The 19193-nt window shown below is 51.2% G+C and overlaps 1 protein-coding gene across 25 annotated transcripts in view; it reads left to right on the top strand.

Moving 5' to 3' along the window:
• MEGF11 (multiple EGF like domains 11) overlaps nt 1-19193 on the top strand; it is a 430600-nt gene that overhangs the window by 168049 nt on the left and 243358 nt on the right. For all 25 annotated transcript variants that reach the window (XR_010946313.1, XR_010946306.1, XR_010946317.1 and 22 more), the window contains 2 exons: nt 11883-11988; nt 16697-16798. Coding sequence is in view for 20 of the 25 variants with exons in the window: in XM_067751212.1 (XP_067607313.1) it covers nt 11883-11988; nt 16697-16798 (208 nt within the window). In the remaining 5 variants the exon portion in view is untranslated. The remainder of the gene's footprint in view (nt 1-11882; nt 11989-16696; nt 16799-19193) is intronic.

Here is a 19193-nt window from a genome sequence, read left to right as displayed (position 1 = left end):
TGTGGGTCAGCAGGGCCTGGGCTGGGCTAAATTGCAGACTTACTGACATTCATCTTGAGTCCCTTTCTCCGCATTCTGGCAGACGTGTCCCACCCCAAGGAGGTGGTCCTTATTGGAGGATCCTAAGAAACTCCTTCTCTCTCCCTGCACACACCCCCTCCAGCCCCCACATTTTACTCAGTGTTTTACTGTCTACAGGCGCTTCTCATAATCCTCATCTCTTTGGCTCTCAGGACCCTGTGAGGCAGGTTTTCTTACTACTCCCACTTCACAGAGGAGGAAGCTGGCGCTCCCACAGGTTAAGTGACCTGCCCAAGGTCACACACTGGGAAGAGACAGAGCTGGGGTTAGGACCCAGGAACTGAGACCAGAGTTCCAGGTGCTTGTTACCCCTGGAGGAGCAGAGCCTGTGGGGATGCCGGGGACTGAGCGGGTGATGGAGTGAGGTGACGCTCCCTGGGCTGACCTGACCAGGCTGTGAGCCAGGATTCATCAGTGTCATGGACAAAGGGCTGCAATAACTTTCTTTTAAAAATCTGAATACTTGGTTCATTTATTATACTGGATAGAGCTGACCAAATTATACATTATCCATCCATTTTCGGTGTCATCAGATCATTTGGGGTCTTTGAAATGGCATAATGTTTTTAATCACAGCGTGGATGTAATCACAGCATGGACACAGGCCATTCAGTTATTCCGGCAATCCCCACCCACACCCCTGCCCCGGCTTGATGGCTTCCAGGGCTGCCTGGAAGGCTCCATAAAGTGGCCTGTGTCCCTAGCGGTAGCAGGCTCAGGGCTCGTAAGTCCCTGCTGTTTACCCCAAGGAGCAATGTAGGAGAGTCTGGGCCTGGGGGAGGGTATGCTATGGGGGCATTGACAAGGGGCCCTGCCTTTTTTTGCAAAATGAAGGTAGCTTTATTGTGGTTTTATTAAATTGAAAAGCTGACCAGCTCATCATAGAAAGCGTCGACAGAAGAGTATAGAGAAGAAGGTTAAGTCACCTAAATTATTATCCCCCAGACGCCTTTGTTAACATCCTTCTGGGCGTCTTTCTTTTTTTTCGTTTGCTCTCAGTACACATACCACCTGCATGTACGATGCGATTGTGACGTTCACGCTACTTTGTAACCTGTGTTTTTCACATGATGATATATCAGGGTCCTTTCCATGGTAGTGAACTTACGTGTATCATCTTTTATTTATTTATTTAATGTATTTTTTTCCTATTTTTTAAAAAAAATTTTAAATTAAAAACAAATATACATATTAATGCATATATGTGGAACCTAGAAAAATGGTACAGATGAACTGGTTTGCAGGGCAGAAATTGAGACACAGATGTAGAGAACAAACGTATGGACACCAAGGGGGGAAAGTCGGGGTGGTGGGGGGTGGTGGTGTGATGAATTGGGAGATTGGGATTGACATGTATACACTGATGTGTATAAAATGGATGACTAATAAGAGCCTGCTGTATAAAAAAATAAATAAAATAAAATTCAAAAACAAATTTGTTTTCTATTCTTTTTTTTAATTGACGTGTAATTGATTTACAATGTGTTAGTTTCAGGCCTACAGCAAAGTGATTCAGTTTTCTATATATGTATTTTCAGATTCTTTTCCATTGTAGGTTATTACAAGATATTGAATATGGTTCCCTATGCTATACAGTAGATGTTGTTTAGCTGTTTTATATATAGTAGTGTGTATCTGTTAATCCTTGTTTAGCTGTTTTATACATAGCAGTGTGTATCTGTTAATCCCAAGCTCCTAATTTATCCCCTCCCCCCTTTGGTAACCATAAATTTGTTTTCTATGTCTGTGAGTCTATTTCTGTTTTGTAAGTTCATCTGTATCATTTTTTTTAGATTCCACGTATAAGTGATATCATATGACGTTTGTCTTTCTTCCTTCACTTAGTATGATAATCTCTAAGTCTGCCCATGTTGCTGCAAATGGCAATATTTCATTCTTTTTTATGGCTGAGTAATATTCCATTGTATATATGTACCACATCTTCTTTATCCATTCCTCTGTCAATGGACATCTAGGTTGCTTCCATATCCTGGCTCTGGCAAATAATGCTGCAATGAACATTGGGGTGCATGTATATTTTTGAATTAGTTTTCATCTTTTCTGTATATATGCCCAGGAGTGGGAGTACTTTACATATATTATCTTAAAATATGTTTGCTTTTATGATAAGGTGATGATAACGCTCATTGTAAGAAACACTAATATAAGAACAAAAATGTTTGACTTAAAAAGCACAAGTCGGGCTTCCCTGGTGGCTCAGTGGTTGAGAGTCCTTCTGCCGATGCAGGGGACGCGGGTTCGTGCCCTGGTCCGGGAAGATCCCACATGCCACGGAGCGGCTGGGCCCGCGAGCCATGGCCGCTGAGCCTGCGTGTCCGGAGCCTGTGCTCCGCAACGGGAGAGGCCACAACAGTGAGAGGCCCGCGTAAAACAAACAAAAACAAACAAACAAACAAACAAAAAAGCACAAGTCCTGTGATGTTTCTCTGTTCCCCTCCCCTTACAGATGACCACTATTAATGCTCCAGTGTATAGGCTTCCATATTTTCCCACACGTCAGTATCTTTAATGTTTGCATAATATTTTGTTTTGTGTACGTGGTGGGATTTATTTAGCAAGGACACTACTGATTTAGGCATTCAGGTTGTTTCAATGCTGCTGAAATAAACATCTCTTTATTAAGACATGACGTAACATTCTTGACCTTGGTCAATTTTTAAAGGTTAAATTGCAGAAATGGAATGCTGGGTTAAAGATGTAGATTAAAACGTTTTGTTATATACTGCCAAGCGGCTTTCTAGGACACACCGATGCCCATTTCCACAACCAATGCACAGGTGTAGGACCCTCAGGCTTTGTTGGTGTCTGGCTTCAGATTCTCCTGGCCTAGATACATACAGAAGTTTCCAGAAGGAAACCTGGAGAGGCTGCCCTAGTCTGTAGACTGACAACCACGCCGTCCTGTTTAGCTCCTGACTGGTGAGAAGAGGTCCCCAAGGTGTGATGGGGCAGAGGCTGCTCTGACGTGGGCCCTGGGCTGGACTAGAGCACGAGACAAGAGGCCGGTCTTCAAAGGGGTGCTGAAGATTGGACAGAGAGGTAGGCAGGAACTTAGGGTCCCAGCCCTCACAATGCCACTGACACCTACATTTCCAGTGCTGGGCTGCAGTTTAATCCTCACAAGAACAGGTCGTTCTCTCATCCTTCCCATGTAGTCAGAGAGGATAAGGAGGCTCAGAGCAGTGAAATGAGTTCTCCACGATCCAAACCTAGAATCCAGTTCTCCTGCCTCTGCTGCTTTATCTTCTTGCTGCTGGGAGATGGGGCAAACCCAATGTGGGGGTGAAGAGAGAGAAGAATGTGAGGAGGGGAAGGGCAGGGAAGGGAGACATGCTGGAGGTAAATTTGTAGAGCTGGAAGAGTCCAGGAGATGGTACAGTCTGACCCCAGCCTCTGGAAGAAGCAGAGTGAAGCTCAGAGAAGGAAAGCAACCTGTCCCAAGTCACACAGCAAGTTAATGACTTGGCAGGCAGAGAGAAGAATGGGGCCACGGAAAGCTGAGCTGCTCCTGAGCTGAGCTGGAACTCAGGAGGGAAGACCCAAGGGAGAGAGGAAGTGTAGCTGCTCTGAGTCCTGACAGAGTAGAGCCGGGAGGCTGGACAAGCTGCCCACCTTCAGAGGAGGCAGCCCTGATCAGGAGTGGATCCAGAGGCGACTGGTATGGAGATGGGCCGGATTCAACATGTGGGGGGACCTGTGGGGATGGTATGCATCAATTCCAGCAAAGGTCTCTGATATCCCATCACATTTGCCTGAGGCTTCCTGCCGGGCAAAGGCCTCAGTGCTTTGAATTAAGCCACGTCCTGGGTCCACTGCCCTCTCACAGCCATTCCCACATACCCTCCAGCAGGTGCTTGGGGTCTTGGGGCAGGACCTGCCTGAGTTGTCTTTGTGTCCAATGACTGGCAAGTGTTCAATAAATGTTTGCTGAAAAGATGGATGAAAGATGAGACCATCTTGGTAATTGTACATTTAAGACTCACCCTGGAGTCACCAAATACATATAGCCAAGCCTAGACTTTCCAGCAGAGGATTTTTCCATCCATATTTACCCAGCTCCTTACAAATTTTAGAATTCAGAATTAGAGAGTTGGAAGGGTCTTTGAGATGGGGGGGGGTGGGTGGGATAGGAGTCAGCAGGAAACTAATATTTTATTGAGCACATTCTGTGTGTTAGATTCTGGACCAAGCACTTTACCTGCTGACTCATTTGATATCCTAACAGCCCTGTGAAGCTGGTCTTACCTGATTGCTGTGAAACAGCCCCAAAGCAGGTAAATGAGTTTATCCAGGTTAAGTAGCCAGTACGGTGGAGTCAGAATTTGAATCCATGTCAGTCCAGCTCTGCTTTTGCCTTCCATGAGCCCTGCCACCAATGTGTCATGTGACCTTGAAGTCACCTGGGGGCAGTTTGCCCTCCTGTGGGATGAGGTGTTGACAGGTGATGCTCCCAGGTCTGTCCAGGTGCCAGTTCTGGTACCACGTGGCTTGCTGTCCAGCTGTTCATCCTCGCAGCTCAGCGCAGTGGGGAGGCTTGACCCGGTGATGGGTCACTCTACAGGGCCCCAACCCTCAGTGCTCTTTTCCCATCTGGGCATCTGTGGTTGCATCTTGTGGTTTTAGAAATGTTTTTTTGCAGAGCAAGTGGGAATGGGGACTAATCCTCATGGGGCTGGGGCTGTATGGCCCTGAGTGACTGACTTGTCTATGAGGGTTTTGTGGGTGCGGCCATGATTTAATGCCAGGGCATGTGGGGTTCCCATAGTTCAGAGAACCCCACAGCCCTGGGAGAGGGTGGGAGAAGGGAGCAGAGCAGGCCCGGAGTGGGCTGTGTTGGTGAGGGCACAGGCAGCCTCTGGTTTGGCCACGCCGGTTGAGTGTACCCTGATTTGCAAAGAAATGGAAAGATGGAGATAATTGCTCTATGAGAAATGAAATGGCCTAAGAACACAGATAAGTTTTCTCCCTTCGTCTTCAGAGGGGCTGGAGGCTGGGGGCGCAGCTGCTGCCTGCCTGGGAACGGGAGGGCTGAGGGCTCAGAGCCCAGGGGTTGCACATAATGGGGGAGGGAGGCGGGTGCTTCATGAATTTGTTGGTTTCTACACCTCTGTCCGCTCCCCCTCCCCGCTCCCCTGCCCTGGGGATAGGCTGTGATTTCTCTCGGAGCCTGACTAATGTCAGGGCCACTTGTTCTCTGCAGGACTTGAGGGCACAGGGGCAGGACGGTCTTCTGACCCTGATTCATGGGCACTGCAGGCCTCCGTGGTACCATTTTCAGGGTTTGCAGCCCGAGGCTTTCCCGGCCAAGGAGAAAGCAGAATTTATCAGTTTGGTGGAGGCTGGGAACGAGGACGTTTACCATGTCTCAGGAGGTGACTCCAATCCCCCATTTTATCCCAGCGGGCAGGCACCTGGCGGGGCCTCCGTGTTGACGCTGGGAATTTCTGCTGTGCTTCTGCGGTCAGGGAATCACTCTTTTGGAGATTGAGAGCTATGGATCTATTTTTTTAACTTTTTTTTTTTTTTTTTTAGGTGCAGGGAGATTAGAAAGCATTCAACATACGCCCGGCCCCTGGTGGGATTGCTGGAGGGCAGGAGGCTTCATCAAGGCGAAGGGTGAAGCCTCTTAATTATGGGCTGATCGCTGCTTCTCTTCTCCTCTGGCACTAATCAGACCCCCAGCAAGGCCAGTAAACAGAGAGGGGCTTGGGGACTGGGAGCCAGCTGAGAGAACAGTGGGAAGATGAAAGGGAAGGTCCACTAGACAGGATGATAACCTTGGCATTTGCCCCATTGAGTGCAAACTTGGCTTTTTTGTTTTATTCAGGAAAAAACAGAGGAGTGTGTGTGTGTGTGTGTGTGTGTGTGTGTATGTGTGTGTGTGTGCGTGTATACTATAAATAGAAGATAAAAATCTCTCTCTGTACACCCGCATGCCGGGAGGAATGTGAGACGTTTGCTTTATCAGTGCCTGTTTGGGGTTTGCTTCGTCTGCTTCCCGAGCCTGAATGCGCCTTTTCATGAGGCTCTCGGAACACCAGTCAGTCCCCCATTGCAGCTTGAGCTATTGAGTGGGCTTCAATGCCCGCCTTGTGCTGGTTCCTGGAACAGATATACCCCGGTGTTGGCGGGGTGGCCCAGGCAGGAGCCTTTGAATCGCTCTCAGGGTGTCACAGTGCCCACTGTCTCCATCGCCAACAGATTGGTGTCTCTGCGGTGCAAGGTCAGTGCAGGGTGGAGTGCCCCATACGGTAAGACCTGCTCTCAGGACAGGTCTTTGGTGGCCTCTGTCAAGACAGACACAGGCAATCCTGTGGGTGATCCTGAGGTTCGGGACGGCTGAGAGGTCGGGGTGGGTGGTTGGCTGTAGAGTGAACAATTTGTGGAGTCGACAGAGATGGATTGAGCCCCCTCTCTGTACAGGCAATGGTCTGGGTTCTGGGGATGTCAATGAACACAATAGACCAAAACCCCTGCCCTCGAGAAGTGTGTTTTGCTGGTGTCGTACAAAGGGAAGGAAAATGATGGGCAGGATCTAAGGCCCAGAGGGAAGAGCTGAGGCCACATGCAGGTGGTTCATATAGGAGAGGAGCGCTTTCCAAAGTTAAAACAACCGTTCAGCAATGTAAGACAGGGATGACAAGTGCATGGCACCCGTGTGTCCCTCTCCCATCCAGTGCCCACGAGAGGCATTACTAATCAATCATGGCATGTTCCCCTCAGGAGAGCATTCCAAGCAGCCACTACCAATCGATCCCCAGCGTTGTGACTGGAAACCTCCCAGGACCCACAAAATAGTGCCTGACCACTCCTGCTGCCAATGCAAAGTTGTTGAGAAGGAAGGGCTCCCTAGAGGAGACTGGGATGGACAGAGAGCAGGTTCCAGCCACACGGACCAGGCTCCAGTGTCCAAGATTTTTGGCACAGTCAGGAGGACTAGGCAGGTGGTGGAAGCGAAGCAGATGGGGGAGATTTTTGCACAGATGGACCATGAGGTCATCACGACTGATCCTGGGGCAGAGGCCATCTGTTTGTCTGTCTGCCCTCTGCCCCAGTTTTATGCATCTTGCTTCATGTGAGCAGCTGGTGTCTGGACAGGTGTGTGTTGCCATCAGAGAGACAAGCTGGACTCTACAGGTGCTGGTGCTGGCGGGGCCCCCAGCAGAAGGCAGGACCTGCAGAGGATGCTGCCATCTGTAAGGTCTGCTCAGCCTACAGGGCCGACCCAGGCCAGGACAGAAGGCCCAGGCTAGGAGGAGGGGTCCTTTGCTGTGATGTCAGTGTGTCTTTAATACCCAGTGGCAGAGTCCCTTTAACACCAGGTGCCAGGCCCAGAAGGCCCTCGGGTGTTAGCGTAAACAAATGGATACGAACTCTAAGGATGCAGGTTGGCAGGACCAGGACTTCCTCCAGACTTGACGTTGATGGAGAGGAGCAGAGTTTACCAGACCAGTATCCTGAAGAAGTCTGCTGCTACAGAGCTCCCTAGAAAGTTCTGTGGGAAAGACTGGGTGAAACAAACAGGTCTCTTTACTCTGAGTCTCCCCAGAGCCTAAGGTCTGCTCGGATGCAGTGTGGATATTTAAGATGAGGCCGTAGCGTGCAGCATTTCCTGAACTTCGCCTCTCAGGGAAATCTCGGTCTGGGAGATTTTTTATCAGTATCTCCTGGGACTAGCGCTTCATAGAACAGAATTTTCGAAAACGCCTCCCAAAGTTTCCCATGTTGCCCGCTTCTGCTCCACAGGGCACACCCTCCCAGGCCCTCCAGCACCACCTGCACGTTCCTGCCTCCAGTCGCTTGCTTATGCAGTACTTCCCCTGAATGCCGTTTATTTGCCCTCTCCCTTTGCGTATTCTGTGCGCCTGAAGTCCCACCCCTCCACCAAGTTTTCCATGGGCTTCCGGGGGGACATAACCGCTTGCTGCTTTCTTCTCCGCAAATGGGCTGCAGCTGACTCGTGTTCTTTCTTTGTGTCCTGGAAGCACAGCCCAGGGCTGGGCAGGTGGCGCTCCAGGAGTTTGATTAGTTCAGGCCCTGCCAGGTGTGCGGAGTGACTACACCTGTGGGCAGGTGTGAGCCTCACCTCCAGTTCAGCGGGTGTAAAGCAGCCATACCTCCAGTCAGGAAAGAAATTTCTCCACCTCTGGAACGTCACTCCCTTCCTCTGCTTCTTACTATGCAAGGAGCGTGGGTCAGAGGGGAGGGAACCGGCTGATCTACTTACATGCTCTCTTCCTCTGAAGTGAAACCAGGGGCATTTTCTTATTTAATTATTATTATTATTATTTTTTTCGGTACGCAGGCCTTTCACTGTTGTGACCTCTCCCGTTGCGGAGCACAGGCTCCGGACCCGCAGGCTCAGTGGCCATGGCTCACGGGCCCAGCCGCTCCGCGGCATGTGGGATCCTCCCAGACCGGGGCACGAACCCATGTCCCCTGCATCGGCAGGCGGACTCTCAACCACTGCACCACCAGGGAAGCCCTATTTAATTATTAATGCCCCAAGTCAGATGGTGACTGCTGTGTTAACCTCTGTTACTCCGAATAGAGTCGGCCTAATAAGCACCACGGCGGGATTGATTTTCCCTCAGTCATCTCAGAAGTATATGTCTTTGGGATCTGTCCTCAGAGAGGGAGAGCCCGGGAAGCCCCATTAAAGTTAATGACTATGAGTTGCCCCCAGGTGGGGACGGCTCCTTTCTGGCTGCTCTTCACTCCACCTCAGTGAAGTGTCGGAGACAAGTAGAAACACATTTTCTAAGATCAGTTCCCAAAAGGAACTGACTGGCAACAGACTAGGACTTGACCCCAGCCTCCAAGCATTTACGGACACATCGGAAAGATGAAGTCAATCTGCTGGGAAGGATGTCAGGGCAAGATGGGAGGTGATGAGCGCTGGACCGGCTGGCCGGGCTGGAAGCTGCATGAGTGTAGTGTGCTGGCTTGCGGTAGGTGCCAAGCCCTGCAGCGGCGGGGGGAGCGGGGCTGGGGCCTGAGCTGGACCTGCTGTGGCAGGTGTCTGGATGTGCAGAGTTGAGGAGGAAGGGCATTGAGGGCAGGGGAGCCATGTGAGCGAGGCTTGGTAGAGAGAAAGAGCAGGAGAGGGGGCCAGCCTGACTGGGGAGGAGGGATGGGTGATAAGGTGCATCTTTTAGACTGGCCGCTTCAAAGAAAAACTCTGAGGGCTGAGGGGGTCCTAGGGGAGTCACCTCTTCCATCCACAGGCCGACATCTTTCTCCCCCGACCACACCACCACAGAGGTGGACTTGGCCTCAGATGGCGAACTTTGTGAATGCTGGTGACAGGGCTGATCGAGGCTTGGGGGTGAGTCCTGGGGAGCATTCCCTGCTCGGTAGCCTTGACACACACACAGTAACGGAGGAGTGAGGCCTCAGACTGTGTAAATGCCACCTGGCTGGCGGTGTCCTGTGCTCCCGCATCCATTTCCACCTCCTGTGTGCTTATCCACACACCTGTTACCCTCTCTGTGCCCTGGTGCCCAGGTATCTCACCGCCCAGTGGGAGTCAGCCAAACTGTCCTGTCCAGATCTGACTCAGAGAGAAAGGTTTTCACAAAGATTTCAGCAGATCTCCCAAATTATAGCCGCGATCCTAGTTACCTCCATCTGCCACCCCTCTTCCATCACAAGGATTAAAAGGGGCCAGAGGCATAGTCTCCTCTAGTCCAGGTGGCCTCACCCTTTGATATTCTAAGCTTCGTAAATTTGAAGATGTGGGCAGGGGGTCCTCTCGGGAGAATGCTGGAGATTACAGGAGCGGCCAAAGTAACGAGACAGGGCCGTGGAGAGAATCAAGATGAGGCATTCTCTGCAGTTTGCGTTCAGACTTTATGCCTTTCAGCGCTGCTGTCCCTTCGTTTATTTCGTTACTTGATTTATTTGATGTCTGATCAGCCCAACCCTCACCTGGGAGAAGATGCCCATCCTCCAAACTCAATGCCATGTCTTGGGCAGGCTCTTTCCCCTCCCAAAGGTGAAGGTCTCGCCTTCTCTTTGAGGAGAATGTGTTGAAATGACCCGCAGCCCTAGCGCTGTGTAGGGTCCAGTGAGTGCGGCGCCCTCTGTCCAGGTGCTCGTGGGGCCTCCGAGGCCTGGGGGCCAGTGGGGTGAGCGTATGGGGGAGTTAGGAGTGGCTGTGGCTTGCAACTCCCAGACTGCAAATTGTGCAGAAGCACCAGAATTGCTTTTCTCTTTCTTAACCGATTTTCAGAATCCATTTAGCCAGATTATTTCCAGATCTCAGACAGAAAAACCTCATTAATCATCATTTGGACCCCCATGGTTACACAGAATTTGTGACAATTTGTTTATCTTTGAAGGAGCTGCTGAGAAAGAGTTTAACAAGGAAATTATTGGGCCTGGGAGGGGAGAGTTTAACCTTTCACAAAGGCAGGCGCTCCATTTAGCTTCCCTCGGAGTACAAATGGGGGCGTGTGCGACATCCATGTTACGCTTCCTTGTCTCCAAGAAGGTGCTTCTCGTCGGTAAACTCCAGGTCAATGGACTAGAAATCCTCAACCGTTTCAATCCTGGGGACCCCTTTCCAATGTCAAAAGAGTTTCTATACCATCCCTGCCCCCAGTTGTTAGAAGCTGCTTTTTTTTAATGTGGATGATTGAGAATAAAAGGTCCTTTGAATTCAGTAAAGCTTTTAAGCAAATCACGATCGCATCTGTGAACACGGGAAATATAGTGCTATCTTTCTGAGTCATAGTGTTTGTTCAGTCTGTAGCTGATGTTTCAGCACACATGAATTGCAGGGCCCCTGGGGGTGGCTCTGGGGCCCCCTGCACCCTCACCAGGTGGGAACCCTTGGGCAGTTCTCTAAGGCTGTAGGACCACGGAGTCCCGGACAGGACGGAGTCTCGGAGGTCATTTCAGCCGCTCCCACCTTAATGGTTCTCTGCCTCTATGAGGAGCCCTTGGTTGGGGAATCCTCAATTCAAGGACCAAGGGGCTTGGTAGCTGGGGAGGCCCACTTAACCCCTGACTCAGGCTGTCACTTCAGGGGCCAGGATCAGACTCCACAAGCTGATTCCTCAAAGCCCCTTACCAGGCTATCCAAGCCCTTCGCCCCCGGTTTGGTATGACGTGCAGAGAAGCATCACCCTGGGTGTCAGTGGCTGATAGCCCATGGGAACAAGAAAAGCAAGGACCAGCCTTCTGGGTGGCTTGTTGGACCAGAGCTGCTAAGAAGGGTTTTCTCAGCTTACCTGTCCCCAGGGCCATACCAGACACCTTTTTTCTCTGTCTTCATTGAAGGAGGGAGTAGAGAGAGGAAATGAATGGGCAAAGCACATTAAAGATGAGGGAGAAGGGACAGGGGGAGGGTGTTGTCCTTAAGGTAGAAGATCAGGGGTTCTTGGTCCAAGGATGGGCTCAGGGGCCTGAGGGCACCCTGAAATCACAGCCAAATATCGTGCGTATGTGCATTTTGTGGGGGAGGAGGTCTGTAACTTTCATTAGATTCTCCAAGTCCATGAACCAAAAAAACTTTCAGAAGCTCTGGCCTAAAATTTCAATGTTTCCCTGACTCAGCCTTCCCACTGCCCGGTTACTCAGAAGTGGTGAAGCGTTACGGTGTTAGTCAAAGCCTGCAAGTGTGAAATATCAGCTGCTCATTACACGATGACGATGGGAAACTTCGCAGCTTAGCGAGCCCCTTCCGCCGCTTCACGCGAGGAGTCATGGCCCCAAACAGATGCCTGGGAAGATGGTCTGATTAATGACGCTGCCTCCTCTGTTCTCCCGCGCAGGGCCCAGGATGGCGATCTCGGTGGCAGGGCTCCTCGTCTGCTCCCTCCTGCAAACCGTCCTCTCCCTCAACCCCGAGGACCCCAACGTGTGCAGCCACTGGGAGAGGTAAGATGCGGTTCTTGGACAGCCAGGCACTCCCTCGGGGCCTCACCCTGGGCTTGGCACTGTTGGGACAAAAGCAGAGGCAGGAGGTACGGAAGCTGTCCACCAAGGGCCTGCAGTCCAGCTGGGGACACAGCACAGATGCTGAAAGGTGGGCCAAAGCTGTGTAGATTCTGTCTGAGACTCAGTGCTCTGGGGGTCAGGGTGGGGGCGTTGAGTGACAGGCAACGTGAATGATGCAATCTGGTAGTTGACAGTATTCCTCCCTGCATTTGCACTTACAGCCATTTTACAGATGAGGAAGTAGAGGCCCAGAGAGGCTCAGTGCCCATCCCCAGACAGGCGGGGTGCAGTGAGAGACTGGGGTCCAGATGAGCTGTGCTCCAATGCCATGATGCCTTCCTGGTCTCCCAGGACTGGCAATGATGCAGCAGCTCAGATGTGCAGGGCAGCCGGCAGCCTGCCCCGAGCAGGGTAGGTGAGGGGGCCCTGCTGCTTCTGATCTGGTGGGGTTAGAGAGGGCTGACAGGGGAAGGGCAGCTGCATTCTGGCTGCGGCACTAGGTCCAGGGGGAACAGGCCGGGGCTCTGCAGATGGCCTGACTTTGAAGCACAAGGTGAAAGTATCGATTTGGTGAGCGGAAAGACAGTGACCAGAGACCCAATCAGGAAAAACCAAATTATACCCTGGAATTGATTGACCATGCTGACCAGGATGACTCTGTCACTTAGATGTTAATAAATCAAATAAATAAAATTAAGATGAGCGCCCGATGGGGGAAGCGGATGGTGGAGGAGGGCAGGTGAGTGGGGAGGGCCGTGCTCCATGCCTGTGAGGGTGAATGCCCCAGCCCCACGGCAGGGAGAGTCCCCTCACCCAGGGCCTGGCGGGACTGGCTGGGAGGCAGAGGGATGGTGCCCACACCAGCGTGGTCTCCAGTGACCGCGTGCTCCATGAGGGGTCCCGACAGAGTTGAGGCTGGAGCGGAAGGCAGCGTTGCCACCAGCGTGCTCCTTTTCGGTGAAGTGGGAAGAACACGAGATCAGTGATGAGACCTTGGTTCACACCAGTCTGGAGTTTTCCGTCTGTTAGCCCTGTGACTTTGGGGATGTCTCCGAACCACTCGGAGCCTACCTCTGCCTCTGTAAAGTGGGGAGAATCGTTACCCCTGCCTCACAGGCTTGTTGGATGATCAAGGCACCAGTTTCATGAAAGGGCTTTGCGGACCATGAAGCTCAATTATTGTCTTTCCTTGTTGACAACTCCAGCTTTGCAGGAACAGTTATCACAGACTTTACTGCACATCAGGCACCCTGAAGTGCTGGTGAAAAGCAGATTCTCTTGGGTCCTCTCCGCAGAGACTCTGATTCCGTAGGTCTGGGGTAGAGCCTAGGCATATGCAGTTTTCATAAGCTTTCCACATGATTCTGTGGTGATCCAGGCCCCTTACCTCTTCTAGTTTTGGTGAATGTAAACCTTTATTTCCCAGTGGGTGAGGGAGAAAGCAGGTGGCTCCCACATTAGTCTTTGGTTTGCAGACTTCAGTCTCAGCAATCCCCGTCTCATCCACCTTTCCCAGCTGGGACTCCGTTGCTTCCTGCCAAAGTCTGTGCTGTATCCCGGCTTCTGGAACGCCTCCTTCCCGTCTGCTCACCTCTGCCTTTCCCAGTGCCTCCAACCTCTCCTCCAGGAAGCCTTCCCTGATGGTAGGGCCCACCCTGACTTCCCTTTTCTCTGAGCGCCATTTGCACCAGTGGATCAGTGCAAACTTAAACCAAACTCACTAATTTTCTAAACCTGCCCGACATGAATACATTTGGAATGTGGAAATATTCTGATCCGAACCTGCACTGAGCCGGCGTTTCAGGCTGTTCGGGCTATCGGCTGAAGTTACTGCTTTGATGGGAGGACGAAGAGAGACTCCAGCAGCTAAGAGGAGGTCTGGGGCTCCTCCTGCCCCTAGGGAGGAGGTCTTGTGTGATACCCTGTGCCACCAGGCGCCTCTTCCTTCTTGGCTCTTCCAGCTGAGCTCCATTGCCATCTACACGCGGATGAGTCTAGCCTGTGTCGTTCCAGAAACACACCCTGGTCCCCGGAGACCGCTTAGGGAGAATTTCCCAGCTGGATTAGTGCTTCTGGATGGCTCCTCGTTAATTACGCCCCTCCACCATAAAACCCAGCAGAAGGACCTCCCCTGGCTAGCAGAGCCCAGCTTTACAAGATTAATCTGGCCCCTCGTTAGCATGTTGGCAAATGAGCGTGTTAAACCACCCAGCTATGAACCCAGGGGCACACGCTTCACCCGGGGACTTGGAGTTGGTTCAAGTTCTGGTTGCCTGACTCGCTGGGCTCAGGGCACCCCTGCAAAGCTGGATCTGTTCCCCATGACACCCTCCCCACCGTCTCTGTTGGGCTGTTGCCCTTTCTCTGAGCACCCACTGTCCCTGTCCGTGCTACAAGGGGTGCCTGATTCCCCCAGGTGCTTAACAAAGGCAGGGAGTCTGGTCTGTGTGTGGTCTTTCTCCCCATCCCGTATTATGGTCAGGGAGGAACTATCCCTCGGTGCCTGGCAAGGAGGTGTGTCACTGCCAGTCATATAATGATGATGGCCAGCATCTATTAGACACTGACAGTGTACCTGTTAAGCATTTTATGTGTATTATCTTGTGTTGAGCATTTTACCTGTGTTATCTTGCTTTACCTTCCCACCACTCTGAGAGACAGACACTATCACTGCCATCCTAATCCTTGCAATAATGATATGAAGTCCCTGGTAATAGTTATCATAGGTTTACAGGTAAGGAAATGGAAGCTTATACCAGCTAAGTATTATATCTAAGGACAGGCTGCTAACAAGTGACAGGGTTCAAACTTGACCCAGAGCCGCTGTACTCTTATCCTGCCTCTAAGTGAGAGACTCAGTAGAGATGCAGGAGCCCAGGGTCATAGATTTTCAGAGTTGGAAGGGGCTTTGGGATGCCAGGGGCGGGTGTCGAGCTCAGTTTCTCCAAGCCTGGAGATGAAATGGGTTCAGGCCATGTCTGCATAGACATGTGCCTCTGACGCACATCTCTGATGTGCCGGCTGGTAGAGGCTCAGCAAGGACCCTTCTCACATCCTCCGTGCTTCAGAGAAACAGAATTTCCCACCACCCTGAGTACATGTGCATTGCTGACTGCTCCTGGCTTCCTCTTTCTGAATTCTAGACCTTTGACATTTCTGGCAGCAGAGAGCCTGCTAGAGACCCACTCGGGGGGCTGGCCTGCCCCAGCCCCCCTGCAAGTAAACCGACAGTTTTCTCAGGCAAAGCAGACGGGCTTTTATAGCCTGGACCTGGCCATCTGGACCAAGTGAGTGAGCCTTCTGGGGAAAAACACTGAATAATACCAACTGACATAAAAATTAATCCCTAAAATCTCAGCAGAGGTCCTCTCCCAGCCTGCATAGGAAGTGTGAGTCCTCACTTTACACCCTGGCCTGACTGCCTTTGCATACCTCTCCTGCCAGCCCGGGCAGGTGGAAAGGCTTATTTTGATAAAGCTGGGAGCTGCTTCCCTGTGGCTTCTACCCCCTGGTCCAGGTTTACAGTTAACAGGCAGGTAACAAGATACCACTTCAATCAGGAGGTCCAGGGGCATGTCCTCGTTGCATCCCCAGCTATACTAGAGACATAATAAAGCAGAGGGTAATGGGTGACCTTGGGGAAGTCACTTAACGTCTCTGATGCTCAGTTCCCTCATCTGTAAAATGAGGATAACAATGCCACCACCTACCTTATAAGATTGCGTGAGGGGACTTCCCTGGTGGTGCAGTGGTTAAGAATCCACCTGCCAATGCAGGGGACACGGGTTCGAGCCCTGGTCCAGGAAGATCCCACACGCCGCGGAACAACTAAGCCCGCGCGCCGCAGCTACTGAGCCTGCGCTCTAGAGCCCGTGAACCACAACTACTGAGCCCACGAGCCACAACTACTGAAGCCCGGTTGCCTAGATCCTGTGCTCCGCAACAAGAGAAGCCACCGCAATGAGAAGCCTACGCACTGCAACAAAGAGTAGCCCCCGCTCGCCACAACTAGAGAAAAGCCCACGTGCAGCAATGAAGATCCAACGCAGCCAAAAAATAATAATAATGAGAAATTTAAAAAAAAAAAGATTGTGTGAGGATTAAGAGGGCTTAAAACATTTAACACAGGGCGTTCAAATATTAACAGTTATTGGTACCAGCTGTGTGGCCTGGACGAGCTGCCTCTAAGCCTTCATTTCTTCATCTGTAAAATGGGACCACTTATTTCATAGAGTTGCTGCAAAGATCAGCTTCCATGCATGTGCTCTGAAGACCATAAAGATCTGAGCAAACATTAAGTATTTTAACACATACTAGCTTTGGGCCTTCCACATAGAATAAATGGAAACCCTCCTTTATTCATTCTCTGTTAAATGAACAAATGAACCAGAACTTCGGAAAGCGAGCTGGGCCACAGGACAGTAAGGGGTGTGCCCTGGATCTAGCCTGGAGTCAGGGAGGTTTGAATGCGGAGAGTACCCAGGGCAGGAGGAGGAGAGTGGGGTTGGGGGGGTTGGGGTGGGGGGGTTGGAGCCCCTGGACACTTGGCTGTGGGGCCTGGCTCCCCTGGGGAGGGAGACCCCATCCTGAATATCAGCTCTGCCTCCCAAGGGCTGACCACAGCTTCCATCTCCTGTCTGGTTCTCAGCTATGCCGTGACCGTCCAGGAATCGTACGCACACCCCTTTGATCAGATCTACTACACGCGATGCACAGACATCCTCAACTGGTTCAAGTGTACCAGGCATCGGTGAGTACCTCTCTCAGATGGTGAGTGGGGGGAAAGAGGCAGGCCCTCAGGCTCACCTTCCTGCCCCCCTAGCAGGTGGAGTCAGTGCACCGCCTGCATCCCCTTGGTACCCACACTTGGTACTCACGGGAGAGGCTCTGCTGAGGGCTTCTTTATAGTCAGAGCGGCTTATGGGCAGGGCAGGCTGGAAGTGCTAGAGAATTACTGCCCTTGGAGGGCATCCCTCACCCAATGACAGATGGGGAGTTAGTGGAAAAATACGCCAGCTTCCTTACCCTTAGGGTAAGAAGTTCCTTACCCAACTCTGAGGCGTGTTCTGCACATATCTGTGGTCCCCAGTGGGATGGAACCTCAGTCACCCACAGCGGGAAGCTGCTCAAAAGTACACCCTGAATTGGCTGCCTTTACTTTCCTGTCTCATTTTACTACACCCCTCCCAGTGCTTCTTAGGATCATCTCCCAGATAAGCTACTTGCTTTTGAATCCTTGCCTCAGGGTCTGCTCCTGGGGGAGATCCAACCTCAGAGGGCCCCCGTCAGAGCACATGTAGCCCCTTGCAGCGTACCCGGCTTGGAGAACAGGGTGCAGGCTATAGACCAGCACCTCTTGGCGCCTTGGCCAGGCTGCCCATGGGAAGCACTCCATCTGAACGACTGCACGTGGGAATTCTGCTTCCTTGTCTGCAGTCCTCCTGGAAATCATGCCATGCCCCCGTGGCACCAGGGAGACAGGAGAGGAAGGAAGAGAAAACATGTTTTCTTGGATGACCCTGCACAAGTCACTCTATTTTGGGACTCCCTGTGTACTCATCAAACGTGTAATGATCCTTGCCCTACCTACCTGCAGGGTCAGGGATGTGCAAATACTGTGAAAAGAGCAGGGGAAAGTGGGGGAAAGTGAGGTATTAGATACAGGCAAGGTAGCTTTGTTATTTGAGGGGTGAAAATTCAGCAGATGAAGGGTCAGTGAGGGAGTGAGAGAGAGGCTACCTGGTAGGCCCGTTTCGTAGTTTCTGAGCATCTGTGTTGTTTCCAGATATTTTTGCTTCCTCTTGGTGGGCCTGGTCACTCTTCGAGGTTATGCAGGAATCATGGTGGACAGAAATGTGGATGGGGAAACTTGCTCTATGCTGGAAGGCCAAAGTCCTGGTTTTCTTTGCGGGTTTTGCTAGTAACTTGTTGTGAAACACTGAGCATAGATATAACAGCTGCTTTAAAATCCTTGTCTGCTAATTCCAACATCTGGGTCATCTCAGGGTTGGTCTTCCTTGACTGCTTCTTACAGAGGTACAATCTTCTAGTTTCTTTAATGTGTCTAGTAATTTTGAATTGTATTCTGGGCGTTATGAACAGCAGAGACTGTAGAGACTGAATTCTCTTGTGTTCCTCCAGATTTGTTATTGTTTGCTTGTTTGTTTAAGCAGCCAATTAACTTGGTTAAACTCAGTTTTCCAAACTCTGAAAGTTCATATTTTCAGCCTTTGCTGGACTGCTTGGAACCTGCCCTGTACACGAGTAATTCAGGGGCAGAAGTTTGGGCAGAGATTTTACAAAGAATATGGGGCTTCCTCCTTGTGGCTCTCTCCTTTCTAGGGTTTCTCCTGTCACTTTCTAGTTGCTGGGTCTACCCTCAGCTTGTCCTGTGGTTCTTCAGACCAGTAAGGCCGTGTGTCCTCTATCTGAATTTTAGCCATCTGGAATATTATTGACTGGGGCCTGCCCTTGGGCTCACCTTTGCTGGTGTCATTCCCTTCTTCGAAATGTCTCCTTCCCTCCAGCATCTGCCTTTGTTCTCTCTCTAGTGCTTTTCAGGTAGTTGTCTTTTATATTTTACCCAGATTGCAGAGTTGTTTGCAGGAGGGTTGATCTGATAGGAATGACTCAGCCATTACTGCATCCCCTTAACCTCCCCTAGTTGACCAAGTAAGTTAGCTGCCTGTGGCCCTGGTCAAAGGCAGAGGAAGAAAGAAACGTCCTGCTCCCTCCATGACTGTCAGGCCCTGTGCCGGAGCCAAGTTTGCTCTGAGGAGTGGCTTTGCTGGGTACTCGGAGGCTGGCGCTGCCGTCCGTCACCACTGGGGAAGGGTAAGTGAGTGGCTGCTTATTAAAACAGGCTGCATTCCTGGAACATGAAGTATTTTGCTGACTTACTGAGTGGCTTTGCAGCTTTCCTGGTGACCCAGGGTGAGCACGCTGACAGCAGCACCATCAGCCTCCTTCAGTGTGGAATGGCTTGTTTGAACGCAGCATCCTTCTGATAGCAGCCTGGTCCCTGGCCCCTTCCCTCTTCTTCCAGAGGAAAGGAGCCAGCAAGGATGGGAAGGTAGAAGCAGTGGGGGACATCTTTCTCTAGGGAGGCTTTAACGATTCTGAGACCATCTCTCCACTGGAAGCGC

The sequence above is a fragment of the Pseudorca crassidens genome, chromosome 1 (genome assembly GCF_039906515.1).
Source record: "Pseudorca crassidens isolate mPseCra1 chromosome 1, mPseCra1.hap1, whole genome shotgun sequence".
Taxonomy (NCBI): domain Eukaryota; kingdom Metazoa; phylum Chordata; class Mammalia; order Artiodactyla; family Delphinidae; genus Pseudorca; species Pseudorca crassidens.
Note: the sequence above shows the minus strand (reverse complement) of the source record. Positions and strands in the feature narration are given on the sequence as shown.